Raw genomic sequence first — 14,671 nt, forward strand, 5'->3', positions numbered from 1 at the left:
TTCCCGAGCACCGGCAGAGGGCATCAAAGCTTTGAGCGACTCGTGTGATTAAAAAAAACATTTTCTCTGAAGAGAATGTTGCCGCTTCTCGGGAATTCGCGTGAGCAAAATAAGTGGTGGGATTAGGCCATTTGTTTCGGCGAGATTGTTCACCGTTGTGTTATTGAGTTTGGATTAAAAGCGTAAGCACAACAGACGCGGGGAACACTGCGGTATAACAGTCGCGCGTGTTCATGAAGTTCATTCAGTTCATCACACAACTCTCATCGCAACAAGAACCGATCTTGATGAATCCAACATACGGTTGTATTACTGAATCTTTCATTCCTCTCCCTATATTAGCGATGTCTCTTTTTTCTCTCAGGTGCCCCATCTGTGAGCCCATACAGCAGACCCTGTTTCCAGTGCACACAAAGCTGCCGTCCGACCGCAGCCGACGGGTGCGTTGCGCACTGAGGAGTCAGTCACGACTCGCAAACCCAAACGCCACAGACTCGATAAGATACGCGGCTTGGAGGTGGAGCGCGTCACGCGGTACCCTAATGACTGCTGGCGCGCGGGATGAAACAAAGCCCGTCCTGCGTTCCAAGACGCACGCACGCAGTATACGTGTCCGAAAGCACGGTCCTCTTTAATTGATGCGCCAATTCCGTTGCGTAATTGTTCGTCGACTGTTATAACACCAACTGATGTATTAGGTCTAGTATGGTTCGTGTTTTTTTTTTGTTTTTTTTAAACGACACTCACGTGGCTGGCTGTGTTTAATTGCCATGTAGGCTCTATTGTTGTAAAGAATTTGCTCTGTGATTAGGTATGTTTTACTACTATGTTTAACTTGATGAAGGTTATTGAAGAGATGCGTTCCAAAACTATAATTTGCCCACATAGAAACAAAGTAAAACTGTCCATGAATGAAAGACATTTAACCCAAGCGGTTGGATGTTTTGGACCTCAATGAGAGCATAATAAAACACCAGATATTCACATAAGATTTAAATTCACAAACATTCGGCCCTTTGAACTCCTGGTTTACAGTGGACTCTCGCGCCGCCGCTCGCCTGTCAAGAAAGGTATGACAGATCTGTGAGGATTTGAAATAGACCGGAGCGCAGAGCGCAAGCGAAAGGAAGCACGCCCTTCCCGAGTTTCAGCCAATCGCAGACGTTTCACGGAACGGAATCATGGAACGGCTTCCATTCAGTTCCAGAGTCTGACAGCGTGAAACGGAGCTGGACATATAAAGGAAAGTTAACGGAGAGAGAAGACGCTGCAAACTGGCTGCGCAAAACGGAGAGCCAAGGAAAAAAGAAACATAGGGTTTGAGCAACTAGGGTTTGAAGTTTGGACGGATATTTTGGCACATTACGACGACTCAGCATATCTGTACACACGTTCAAGGAGTTCAAGTTCCAATGGACAGGCATTTGGAGACGGTTGACGCACTAAGCATGGAATTATTTCTGTAATGTGGATTGCTATTTCCTTTCAAGAAAATGATAGTCTGCTTCAGAACAATGTGAAAAGATATGCGTCCTGGATTCTCGTGTTTCTGGACATTTTGAAAAATATTGGCAACAGTTGAAAGGAAGAAGGCATGCGCAAAGGATTTGCCCCAAACGTGGGACCAGATTTGAACTATCAGTCCCCGGTTCCTTATTTAGAGACATTTTAGCAGTTATATTTTTGTTATTATTTGAGTTATACACTTATATTTGCCAGATAATTACCACATTGGTTTGTTGGATTTCAGCCGTCATCTGCCATTGGATTTTCAACCATGAACTTGATTGACAGTTTGACGCTATTATTTTTGACGCTGTCAGTTGTCAAGGTGAGTTAAGATGTCACAGCATGAACGTGGGCACGGGGCACTTCGTCTCACTGAGAGCAATATATATCAACATATGTATCTATACATTTGAATATCTGAACAGGCCTATTTACGACTAGAACGTCCTTGTTCAACTTGATAGGTCATTGCTTGTGTTTAAACAACGCATTGGGGTGATTGCGAGGCCTGCACTGGGCCACCTTGGAGATAGTGTTACGGTTAAAGGCGCAGTGACAACATTCTGAATTAGCCTGGACATGTGAGCTAGTTCACGCCTGGCACAAGCGCGAGCAGAGTGTAGCAGCGTGCACCGTGTGCCAGTCCTCGTACCGAGGTTTGCACTTTTGCACCAAATCGAATAGCCAAGCAATGCCGGTTTCCAAAAAACCTTTCCCAATTCCCAGTTTTGGACCGTTTCATTGTTGTGATTGACGCTTTCCTTTAAACGTGCGTGTTCAGTCACACGCTCGATGACTAAACTCTTTAATAAGTGTGTGAATTTAAGTCAGAAGCTACACAATAGATACAAGTGAGGTCCAATGAATATGAAGTTATAATGCGTTGTCTTATGTATTGCAGGCAGGTTTCTGTAGCCATAGTAGACTCGTAGTCATGGCGTTGGATTATCGTCGCTCATTATCGTCACTCAGTGCCCGTTAGCAGCTTCGCACCGGTTTCGTTTATAATACCTCTTTAGAGCACACAGAGGTCGGGCCCTCTCACGCCACCAAATGGGTGGAGATTTCAGATGCAGTGACGCTTATGATTGGACTCCGTGGACTGTTTTATATATATATATATATATATATATATATATATATATATATATATATATATATATATTACGACACAAATAGGGAATGCTTGCCATTTGGCGTCTGGTTCATACCAGCTCTGAAACTAGCTGTCATTGTTGCGCGTGCGTTTTTATGTGTGTGTGTGTGTTAAAGCGTAATCACTGCGTAAAAGCGCGTCAAATAATGAAAAGTGTCCTCTCGTTGCGCTTAAATGAAACCATGATGTATGACGTCAGTACAGTCGTGTAATATGGTACGCAATCCATATTTGGGTCATCAACTATCAATACAAGATAGTAGGTCCACCTCTCTTGGCAAAGTTGAGAAACCCCCGGGCAAAGGCCTATGTGCCTTAAGCGGACACCCAACATCTAACATCCAACGTGTGTGTGTGTGTGTGTGTGTGTGTGTGTGTGTGTGTGTGTGTGTGTGTGTGTGTGTGTGTGTGTGTGTGTGTGTGTGTGTGTGTGTGTGTGTCTTTTGTGTTCCTGCAGAGTGCCCACATACCGAGAGAAGAGGGGAGAGGTGCAACCGACGGTAGGTGTTCAATGATGCACCGTGGGAATACAATGTTCATTGGGTTTTGACTTTTGGCTCGGCGCCAAGAAAAAAGCGCTGTTGTGTATCACCTTGACAATCTAGCAGTAGTGTCGCCGCCTGGTGGACAACGGTGGTAGTTGGCCTCCAACGTCTGTGTGCAATGTGACCACTACCTGCGAAAATGTTTCAGCACTCCGGAATCACTACTTACATTCATTTGTATTCACTTTCATAACCCTAATATTATTGTATCCCATAGTTTAATTTATTAACACACCAAGTGTAGCACAATTCGGTGGGTGTGCTACACAATACAAATCCGGAGGCTTCTTTTTGCTTTGTAATGGTCCATAGCAGAGTGTGTGTTATGATAAGTGAGTCCCGCGGGGGAGGGAGATATGTGCTCTGCTTTGGCACATCATAGCGGTTCTGAACAGCCTATTTCTGCATGGAATTTTCTTTTGATAAATAATTGAGAGAGATGAGGTTACACAGTGTGGTGAAGTTACATATAAAGAGAGAGGATTGGGCCTCGGTGGAATCAAACATATTTGAGCGTGCACCACACTGTTGGCAGCATAGGGAAAACCTTTACCTAATTTGACTTGGTGTGCTACCGAACTGATCAATGTGTGTGTGTGTGTGTGTGTGTGTGTGTGTGTGTGTGTGTGTGTGTGTGTGTGTGTGTGTGTGTGTGTGTGTGTGTAGGCTACACTTCATAGATAGGTTATAGACAGACTAGAGACAGACAGACACAGACTAGAGACAGACACAGACACACAGAGACAGACAGACAGACAGACAAACACAGACAGACTACAGACACAGACAGACACACAGACACAGACAGACAGATAGATAAGACAATCCAATCATTGTCGCTATCTGCAGCTTTCTTCTTGACTGAACGTAATCAATGGGATACATATACGCTCTATATGTATAGTATACACAGTATATGCAATATATATGTCATATATATCTCAAACTCCTCCACCCCTTGTCTTTCCACCAGTCGTTGCCTTCATGGAAGTGTACAACAAGTCCCAGTGTCAGCCACGCGAGGTGCTGGTGGACGTGCTGCACGAGTACCCCGAAGAGGTGGAGTACATCTACATCCCGTCCTGCGTGGTGCTGCGGCGCTGCGCCGGCTGCTGCAGCGACGAGAAGATGCAGTGCACCCCCACCTCCAGCCATAACATCACCATGGAGGTGAGCGGGGCTGGGCTCACCTTTCCGCTTTGGGTGGAGGAGAGGATCTGTAGGGCGGAGGAGAGAATCTTTTGAGCCACCGGCCCCCTCTTTTGTTTGTTTTGGGTGGTGTTTTTGTTTGTCTGTTCTGCCGCGAACAACCTTATTTATTTCGTAATGGTCTGACGTCTTGCCGAAAAGATAATTCGGATTAGTAGCGATGATGAGGAACGTCGGGTTCTGTGTTGTGATCCGGAACACGATTCGATCGGGGCCATGTCGGAATCGCCTGACGTCCAAGCAAAGGATTTAAAGTATCTTTGTGTAATGTATTTTGATGTTAACGTTTTCTGAACATTAACATCAAATTAACATCAAAATGTCAAGCATACCTTTTTGATTCAAGGAATACTATGATTGGGGAATTGTGTTTTAAAAAAAAGTCGAAAGGCCAATTTCCATTTCATGTCGACTTCAGAGTTTGAAATGGAAGTAGGCAGTATATTGCAAACCTCACTCAGTATGTCAACGTGACCTGTTGACGTGACCGTACCTAGGGTTTTCATTGGATTATGGCTGGTGGTGGTTTAGATTATGGCTGGACACCTTCCAGATGCTAGCTGTACTTTTACTGTAAGTAATAGCAGATATTATAGTGACGTTTATTGTTACATATCTACTTTAGGCGGGAAGAGGATTTCTTTCAACCTTGTTGTTTGAAGTTTTCTCCTTCATTTCCCTCTATGCTCTTTCTATTCCTTAGTTTCTATGCCGATATCAGTAATTGCATTTTAGAGCTGTCACTCACCACCGATATGTCTGCCCCCACAAGTGAGAGTTGGACCTTTCAACCCAAACTTTGTACCTCTGTCTGTCAGAACCATGGAACTATTCCAGCCAGGATTGGCAAGCTAATCAATTTCAAAGCAGAAATCCAACCCTTGATTTTGTCCTGCCGTGTCTTTGTTCAACTCGTTCCTCTTTTTTTTTATTCCACAGATAAAAAGAATAAAACTGCACAGGCAGCAAAATAATTCATTTAAGAGTTTTGCAGAACACATCGCATGTGAGTGCAGGTAAGAAACCCGCAACACATGAAAACACATATTTATATTATATATATAACATGTATGTTTATTGAATTACGAGCTGAACCTGCTAAGGTGCTGTGCTACATAATCCTTTGTTTTCATTCCATGGCATGTGGAGGTATGTTTCAGCGCTTGGTTGGTCAGATAACGTTCATTATTGATCGCTGGTCCAAGATAAACCTATTGAAAAGCATCTCGCCCTCTGAATGCCCTCGAACTAATGTCTCTTCGCTTGTGTTGGCGAGACAAAACGATTCAACTACTATGCCACGACATGAGAGTCACTTTTGAGCTGTGAATCGTAAGGGCTGTATCGGCCCATAAGACAATAGCCTAGCCTTCTAGCCTAAAAGAATGCTTTGTATACTACAGTGGTTTCATGTGGCTAACAATGCTCACAGTTAAGTAATTTAGAGATAGCATAGCTTCCTTACGTAAAAATAGCTCAACTCTCAAGCCACATTTATTCATTCAGGTTAGTTTATACTTCAGCTGGATATATTTTAAAAGTGGCCAACAGATTTGTTCATCATTTATCATCAATGCGCGATGCAGAAATCCTGTTTATTTATTCATACATACGTTTATTTCACAGGACATCGTGTACAATGCATATATCACCAGAGTTAGCTAGAAGCTAATTAGCATCTGCAGTCCCAGGGCAAGGGCTGCACATACCAAGCGCCACAAACATCTCCATAAAAGACCTCAATACATGAGGCCTTTACGGAGAAAACAGTTACAATTCCATATGCTCAATGCATTCATAGTTCTGAATATGTATGACCACGTTTTTGCATATTCATCTGTTTCATTTTCAAGCCAATCCAATGCTTGCCAGCGCTCCTAACTGAGTCAAATGGAAAGCGTTCAGAGTCTGTCTGACCTTCTTAATAATACGTGTTTCCCAACACTGTTGGCTCGCCAATGTGTCCAGGGTGCCAGCAAGTTATTGCTTCACAATCTATTACCCACAAAGCCTGACAAAGTGTGTGTGTATGTCTGCGTGTGTGTGTGTGTGTGTGCGTGCATGTGTGCATTACAACACATGATTGATGAAAATTAAACAATAGATTTCATGCACTTCCTCTGGTCTACTATCTGAAAGTGATCGCTGGAGTTGTATCTTTTTTTTTGTCTCATGTTTGTTTTTGTTTTTGTGTCTGAAATTTCGCATGAAACCTATCCCAACACAGATTGGAGGAATAATAGGGAGTCAATCTAAGGTTGTGTAATTTATCAGAATGCACACTGTGCAATATTATTTTAGCTAAAATTATGCTGATAAAATCATTGTTAAAGTACCTGTGTCTGCCAAGCCACAATCTTAACGCTCCACTAATCAATATGAGTCACTTGAACACAAATTATGAACACTTGCTATGAAAATTGATCCATGTCTTAATTAAACTATAATGACATATTCATTGATAAATATCTTATGTCAATCTTTGGTGGAAATCTGTTTGCTAAATCTTGTTTATCCACAACAAAAAACATAAAAACAATGATTTCAAACTACATCAGCATGTAGATATATGGTTTCACTTGTTAGTTGTTTAACTACAAGATTGTCTTTGGAGTTTTGCTTTACCCCTCTGTCAAACAAAAACAAGAACCAAAAGACATTATGACATAATATGTCAAAAACAAACCACCACGCCAAGCGTTTTCTTCTCAGTGCTAATCTTGATATATATCTTGTTTACTGGAACACAATACGAGTGTGTGATGTAACATCATCCTGCTTTTATTCTTGTCTTTCAGACTGCTAAAGACAGAAGTCATAGAGCAAGAAAAGTGAGTACATTACGTCTTTTTATGAAGAGCCATTTTATAAAGGGCTGTCTGTTTTTTTCCCTCTATAATTGAATTCTTTACTTTTCCTGAGTCACCGTCATCAATTTTATTGCTTGCTTGGCAGTATTCCAAACCTATTCCTGGTTTTGACTCTTCTGTTAACTACACACACACACACACACACACACACACACACACACACACACACACACACACAGGCTCTCTCTCTCTCTCTCTCTCTCTCTCTTTCTCTCTCTCTCTCTCTCTCTCTCTCACACACTCACACACACACACACACACACACACACACACAGGCTCGCTCTTTCACACACACACACACACACACACACACACACACACACACAGGCTCGCTCTCTCACACACACACACACACACACACACACACACACACACACACACACTTAGTTCCTGTACGCCTTTGCTACATTTATCTTCTTGTTCTATCTAACCTGACCGTTTAAGGATCATTGAGCTGTGGGAAACCATGTAACAATGACAACAAATCTTACGTGTTTAAAGTTCAGCATTATCCACTTGATATGAATGTACATATTCCATTTCATGCTATACACCATACTCATGGTACTCCTGAGGTATATCAAATGTGTTCATTCCAAATGTGTTACATCAAACTACAGCAGGACTATAGATCGATTTATCTAGTGGCTTCATCAACAAAATCTGAAACCGTCTTTACATCCACTCAGGAACATCAAAGTCAAAGCAGTCAAAAAGCTCTTTAGGCCTGTGGTACTCCATGTGCTATTATGCAATCTTCTCTGTGACACTTTTAGGAAATTATTTTCATGTTCCTCCTAATTCCACTTGAAATGTTGTAAGCCTTGCTCAAGGCCCGGTACCTTTCCATTCAATCCAACACACGCGGGGTCATTGAACCTCCCGTTCTCCTTTTCGCAAAGTTCACGTTTCTATTGCAGGGCCCTACCTGAAGTCGGCTGGACAGCGTTTTATTTTCACCTTGACTCGTCGTATAGATAAGGCTGCACTTTCGAGACCCTTCCTTTTTTAACGCCATCTTAAACATTTACGAGTCGGCTCTTTTGCTTTGTGACGCTGCTGGCCTTATGGATGTTCTCGGGGTCATTCAACCTCTGTTTCTGCTGCTACTACACTCTGTAAAGTGTGGTCTAATGTCGGACAACCCCGGCAGAGGAGCGGGGCCCCCCCAGGCCTGAGTCTATCCCTGAGCCAGTGCTCGGTCAAGCAGTTAACAGATAGTTAAACAGTTTGACTGAGTGACCATACCCGTGTGACCCGTGTGACCCCTGACAATTGATCTGCCCTTTAGATGTACTAGAAGCCAGAACATCAGCTTCTGCCCTTGAAAGGCAAAGCTTTCCTTGCTTAAGTCCCAAGGCCAGCTGCTATATACTCTTTCCGTGGTTCGCTTTGAAGCAGTATTCATAAACAGGACAGCAACCAGCTTGGAAGTGAGACTGGAAGGTCATACAAATTCAGTGGCAAATTCTGTAAATTGGTGACAACATCATGTTATGATGCTTTTGTTTTTAAGCCAAGTAGTATTTGTTGTTTCAAGATGATCCCAGAAAATAGTTCCAGGGCTATAGTTATGACAGCTTTGTCCTTTTCAATTTGTGACTCTCCAACAGCTAACTACACCCAACTGCTCAAACCTCACGCGATTGACTACAGCTATAGGAGAATTAACTTTGCCATTGTTTCATTAGAAACATATTATGTTTGACAAAATACACTATTTAGCAAAAGAGCTATCTATAAATATTTGACAAATCATTCCATGTAAATAACGAATAATAACTGCTTAAAAACGTTAAACATCATCATTCTAAGGACCTCCTCTCCATTTTGTAACAACCACTGAACCTTCATGTCTTGCCAGGTTGATCGTGGTAACATAACACTCCACTTGCTCTCCTCGGCATCTCAGCTGTCTCTCTCTCTCTCTGCGTTGTCACTGTTCTTCTTTTACAGAAAGCCCAAAGGAAAGCGTAAAGGCCAAAAGAGAAAGCGAAAGAAAAACCGCGACCTAAAGAATCCTGACGTGTACGTCAGCTCTGCCTTCTCGCCGTACCTACACCTGAGTGTGGCGCTTCTCATGATTAAGCTAACCTGGGAGGAGGTCACAAGCTCTCTCTGATCAACGCCGTTTTAATTCACGCATTAACAAGCAGCCTTATGCAGACGCTTTTTTCCCAGAGGTGTCATCGTAGGAACAACACAGCTACTTTTATGTACCAGGGCCTGGGTAGTATACTTATCTTCACTAGTGTGGTCCACTACCCGAGGATGCAAAACCATATTTGGTGTAATGAGCGACTTCTGTGTTTGTGTTCCACCGTGACACCCCTGGGAAAAGGATCTATTAGCATGACGATGGTGATGGTGTGAACGTCAAACCCACTCACTAATCTTGTCTCGTCCAGTCATCCGTCATTCCCACACAACTGCCGCCACAACGATGTCTCATAATCAACTTGAGTTAAAGTGCCAGTGAACCCAAACTCTGCTTTGAATGTCATACGTCTCCTATGATCTTCAACATAGTGACCTATGCCATTTTGGCACTGTTACTAAAAACATAGCATAATTCAGAAAAAACAGGTGTGAAATCCGATGTATTTGCCAGTCTCCGCCAAACCAGTTTGAGAACCTTCTACCCTGCTCCGAACTCGAATCACGTTCTTTTTGTCCTTTTTTTTCGGATGCACTTGGACGTCAGGACGGAGGGACACCAGCACCGATTGGGGTATGCTTACACCACAGTGTTGACGTTTGGGCAGCGGTTGATGTTGATGGCTACGTCCACGAGAGGGTTAAGCTTATCAGACACTTATTGTGCAACACCAATATGTGTGGCACATTTCATATGCAACATGGCTCGGTATAATGGTCCTACTCAAAGACGTAGACTAGCTTAAAAACCTTATCACAATGTTGCCGTCAGCAGTAACCATTGACTTCAAGATGAAACGTGGGGTTCACTGACACTTTAAGATACGTCGGCTAAGCTAAGATACGTTTTCTTTTGTGTTGTATGTGTTGTTTGTTCGCAAAATGAAAACGCAATACTAACATCAAAAGTCTAATAACAACGAACAAGAAGATCCTCTGTGCTCCATTGTCAATAACTAAACCTGCACCATGTTACTGCATATTTATTAATCCCGGTCTTCCTCATTGGTAGGATATTAACCAGGCTCAAACAGAAGTAGTAAAGAAGATACACTTTTTGAATTGTGCGCCCCGCTCAGCACCGGTACCTTGTATCCAGGTGTGTTGTGTATCCAGATGTTTCTCGTGTCCAGATGCTTCTTGTTTCCAAACAGTATTAGCGTAACTTTCACACCTGGCATCTAGGATAAAAAGGAAATTGACGTTTCATTCCCTAATTTCCATTTCCTTAAACAGAACTATGGTGGACAATTTGTATTCATAACAGCATTAAGCCCACTGTTGCCAATAGCCTTCTGAATAAAAGTGTGATTTACTTGGAAATGCGTCATACAGAAGCAAGAACACTGTCTCAGGGGTCTCAACCTGTTTCCAGCAATCAGATATTGCAACCCAATAAGCGAATAAACAGGCTATTTGCACTTCCCCCAGTTTCTGTGGTACCTGGTCAAAATCCAGACAGTTGGCGACGGAAAGTAGGGTTTGCATTAGAGAGAGGCAGCCAGTTTCGAAATATGCAAACATGACTAACCCTTGAATATGTTGTCACAGGAAAAACGCAAATTTAATTCTCACGAATTCTCACTTCTCCACCCCTTCAACTGTAGTACATCTTTGACCACTTACAATCACTTTCACAACCTGTTTATGGATGCGCACACATTTCATTTTATTACATTTCATCACATTTCATTTTGTCATTTTAGCCGATCGCTTAAAAAAACAGATGGGAAAAATCTGAACAGGGCTGGACATTGATGTTTGTTTGTTTTTTGATGTTACAAAGTGAACATTTAAAACTCTGTTCTGACTTTCATTGTATTTCCAACACCTTCGTAGGCATTAAGTTAATGCCCCGCTGGATGGCTGGAGAGTCTAGAAGCTACAGGGGCATGAAATACCTCAAAGCGTCCCATCATACTGTATGAATCAATGGCCAATAGAGAGAGAGTCAGGTTTAGGGCTGCAACTTATGATTACTTCCAACTGTAATTCATTCTCTAGAATATTTACCAGTAACCAGATCCTAAAGTCCAATTTGCTTCCTTTTTCTGAAAAAAACTGTTGAGGAATACAAAAACAATAAAATCTCAGAATGAGGTGATCTTTGAAGCTCCTCATGTATGGCCTCAGGGTTGGATCAATGTCTGAAACAATTCATTTTCAATCAATCTCAATTCATCTTAACTTGAATTGCTGTTCAAAGAGTCAAAATGCAAGCCAAGATGTGATATACATGCACATACTTTACATAACAGTCGCTAACGGGAACCGTGTACAGATAACCCATGAAGAATCCACCAGCATGGCTTTGCACCCCAGTGACTCTGGCTAACCCTGTATCTGTGCTGGGATCTCCTGGGTTTGCTGTTGTGTCTTTGGGGCTTTGCTATGTCTCCTAGCGGTCTCCTTTCTCCTCCTGTTCCTTTCATCCTCCAACAACAGGTTTCATTGCTGTTCTATCCAACATGCTGGTGGTTTTTGTTTGTTTTACATGCGATGTGAAGATATGACAGATGTCTATCTCTAGGCCTTTTTTGGTCGTTTTTGTCTTGGTCATTGATGTTGTTTTTTGTTACGTTTGGGAGGGGGTTATGTAAACCAGAACATTGTCTGGAGAAATGAGTTTTTGTGTTCAACCTTTGTTGTCTCCATTGGTTTGAACAAACATAACAGTACACAGGTTTTTTGTTAAAAATGAAGCGGTGATGTGTCCTCCGTTGTGTTCACGGGAAGGCAGAACGGAGTCCATTCCTCAGGATGTACATTTCCTCTCCTTGTACGGACATGAAATAGTGTTTTAGATTGTGTTTGAAGATAGTGCCAGTGTTTGTAATCCGAGCAAGCTCTCTTGTTATCTTCCTAATCTGAATCTGTTTCTTTGTGGAACGACTAACACTCCTTCATAAGACATTCAATAAAATGAGAACTTGTATCATTGTGAAACAAACAGAACATTGAGTCTTATTTATCAGATTTAGAATCTCCTTACCCTTGGGCTCAAAAGAAAAACTGACTTGTCTTTCAAACCAAAACTGAAACGAATTGCACAATATCAAATTCATTCATTGCTTTGATGACCCCTTTAATAAACACATACATGTTGGTGAACAACTGTGCACACGCACAAATAACACACACTTTGGTGAGGTGAGTTGCAAGATGGCATAACGTTTGACGCATGGAGTTTCTTCCCGCTATTCTTCTCTGTGTGTGGGAGCGGCCTTTTGTGACACTAGCTTGACGTCCGACGCCGCAAAAAGACACACACCTCTCTCCAAACTAACAAAAAGCATAACAATGGGCTGGTTTTAGCCTAGCGTGCTTCACAGTTATAATCCCTCCCCTCTCTGTCTCTCTGTGTGTGTTCCTTGCTAGTGTGTGCGAGCCGTGCTCAGAGAGGAGGAGGAAGCTGTTTGTCCAGGACCCTCGCACCTGCCAGTGTTCCTGCAAGCACACGAATGAGCACTGCAAAGAGCGCCAGCTAGAGCTCAACGAAAGGACCTGCAAGTATGTCCCCGGGGCTGCATGTTTGTGTGTGTGTGTGTGTGTGTGTGTGTGTGTGTTTCTGTTATTGATTCATAGGGGGTGGGACAGCATTCTAGGGGTTAAGGCTCAGTTATGGTTCCACGTCGACGCGAGAGCAAGAGGGTTTATGTCCTTGCGGACCCTCCTTGCGTCCACGGCGAGGGCCTGACGTGCGCCTCCCAAAAGTGGTAACCTTGCGTCGAGGCGACGCAGCAGCAAGGGCTGTGATTGGTCCACTCACTAAAACCAGACGCAGAACCAAAATAGGTTCACGACTGCGTTGAAGTGTCTGTGTGGTCCTTGTGTTGCGTTGACGTGGAACCATAATCAGCCCTGTTCGGGTGACTGTGGGACCTCCCCAGCCAAAATGTGTCTGGGTGAGAAGTACTCCCAAAGTCTGGATTCTACCTGTAGGCATCCCGGACCCTCATGCACTTATTCCTACCTGCTGCTTAATAACATCTGGTGAGAGAAAATCCCTGTAGGTCGAGGTTGAAGTTGAAAATAAAAGTGCAGCCACCATTTAGTCCATTTAGTCCATTTAGTTTAGTTCTTTGTACCTTATTCAGTCCAGATGGGAAATTAGGGAGTTTATTGAATCGTAGTGTAGTTCCATTTAGTTTAGTATCTTGTTTCCAGAGTCGGGACCATCCACTGCACTTAACGTGTTTTCATTTCCTTCTACAGATGTGACACGCCCAGGAGATGATGCAGGAGCACCAAATGTACAAGATGAAGGAATATTTTTGAAATATTTCACAGCACAGCACTTTGTCTTTTAACCGTAAGCTGCGGAAAATTTTTTTTCTCTGTTGAGAGAGGCATTCCCCCTGACTGACCGACTGAGAGCAACCGAAAGGGACTGAATGGACTGAATCTCTTGCCGTCGCAAATTTGTGTGTACATACACGATAAACAATACATCTTGTATGCTGCTAAGAAAACAAGTAACTAGACCTATCCGTTTTTTGAAGATTATAAAGAAAATGGCGCTACTCTGCATTTTATTTGTACACGGCTTTTGATGGACATTCTGTGGTATGCCAGTCATTTTATGCAAATTCCTTCACTGGATTTAGAGGCTACTGTAGAATAATTTCGATCATGAATGACAGAACATGGTGAAACTGAGGAGTATATGGGAGCGCAATCATTCAAAAGGCGGATGTTTTTTGTTTTGTTTTCGCGTACAACTGTCGCTAGAACCGTCCGCTCAGCACCGAGAGACAGTCGACAGGATCTGTGTCTCCGAGTCGACCGAGCCCTTATGAAGTTATGGAGCCTGGGAGTTATGAATATGCTTGATGTTTGCTGTGGTTGCAGTAGAACGCTACACTAAAAAAGATCATTTGGAGTGCCATATACTTTTAAAGGGAAGTCTGTTATCCATGAGAGCTACTGGCACATCCAATGTGAAAACCACTGACAACATCCACCTATATATACTGTAGTTTTGATTCCATTTCGCAAAACTGTGTGTCACAAAAAATGTACTGAGAAATCCTTTCTTCGAAATTGCTTTCTTAATTATTTTGTTTTGTTTCGTTGGCACTTTTGTTTTGTTTCGTTTGGCACAGAAGACGGTACATTGGGTGGGTGAGCAGCCAGCCACGTGGCTCTGTAGTTGAGACGTAAACGCATCAACGACAATAACAGATCGTCTTCTCCATACTGTACATACTTTATATTCCTTTATG

The 14,671-nt window shown here is 42.7% G+C and overlaps 1 protein-coding gene across 2 annotated transcripts; it reads left to right on the forward strand.

The window, feature by feature from the left end:
• The first annotated feature begins 1,224 nt into the window (after positions 1-1,224).
• vegfab (vascular endothelial growth factor Ab) lies at positions 1,225-13,801 on the forward strand. 2 transcript variants are annotated; one of them, XM_084483550.1, is made up of 8 exons: positions 1,225-1,831; positions 3,123-3,165; positions 4,184-4,380; positions 5,359-5,435; positions 7,218-7,250; positions 9,246-9,317; positions 12,825-12,956; positions 13,662-13,801. In XM_084483550.1, exons 1-8 carry the CDS (start codon positions 1,778-1,780, stop codon positions 13,681-13,683), a joined length of 630 nt encoding a protein of 209 aa, XP_084339676.1. In that variant the 5' UTR covers positions 1,225-1,777; the 3' UTR covers positions 13,684-13,801. The 2 variants fall into 2 exon arrangements, with proteins under 2 accessions (XP_084339676.1, XP_084339677.1); XM_084483551.1 differs by lacking the exon at positions 9,246-9,317.
• The last annotated feature ends 870 nt before the right edge of the window (positions 13,802-14,671 follow it).

Source organism: Micromesistius poutassou (genome assembly GCF_964030765.1).
Source record: "Micromesistius poutassou genome assembly, chromosome: 19".
Classification (NCBI taxonomy): Eukaryota; Metazoa; Chordata; class Actinopteri; order Gadiformes; family Gadidae; genus Micromesistius; species Micromesistius poutassou.

Bases quoted from the DNA above. Each gene is read 5' to 3' on its own strand.
- vegfab (XM_084483550.1), top strand. From the start codon at position 1,778: ATGAACTTGATTGACAGTTTGACGCTATTATTTTTGACGCTGTCAGTT. The intron at 1,832-3,122 runs GTGAGTTAAGAT...GTGTTCCTGCAG, and splicing joins TGACGCTGTCAGTTGTCAAG to AGTGCCCACATACCGAGAGA. The intron at 12,957-13,661 runs GTATGTCCCCGG...TTCCTTCTACAG, and splicing joins CTCAACGAAAGGACCTGCAA to ATGTGACACGCCCAGGAGAT.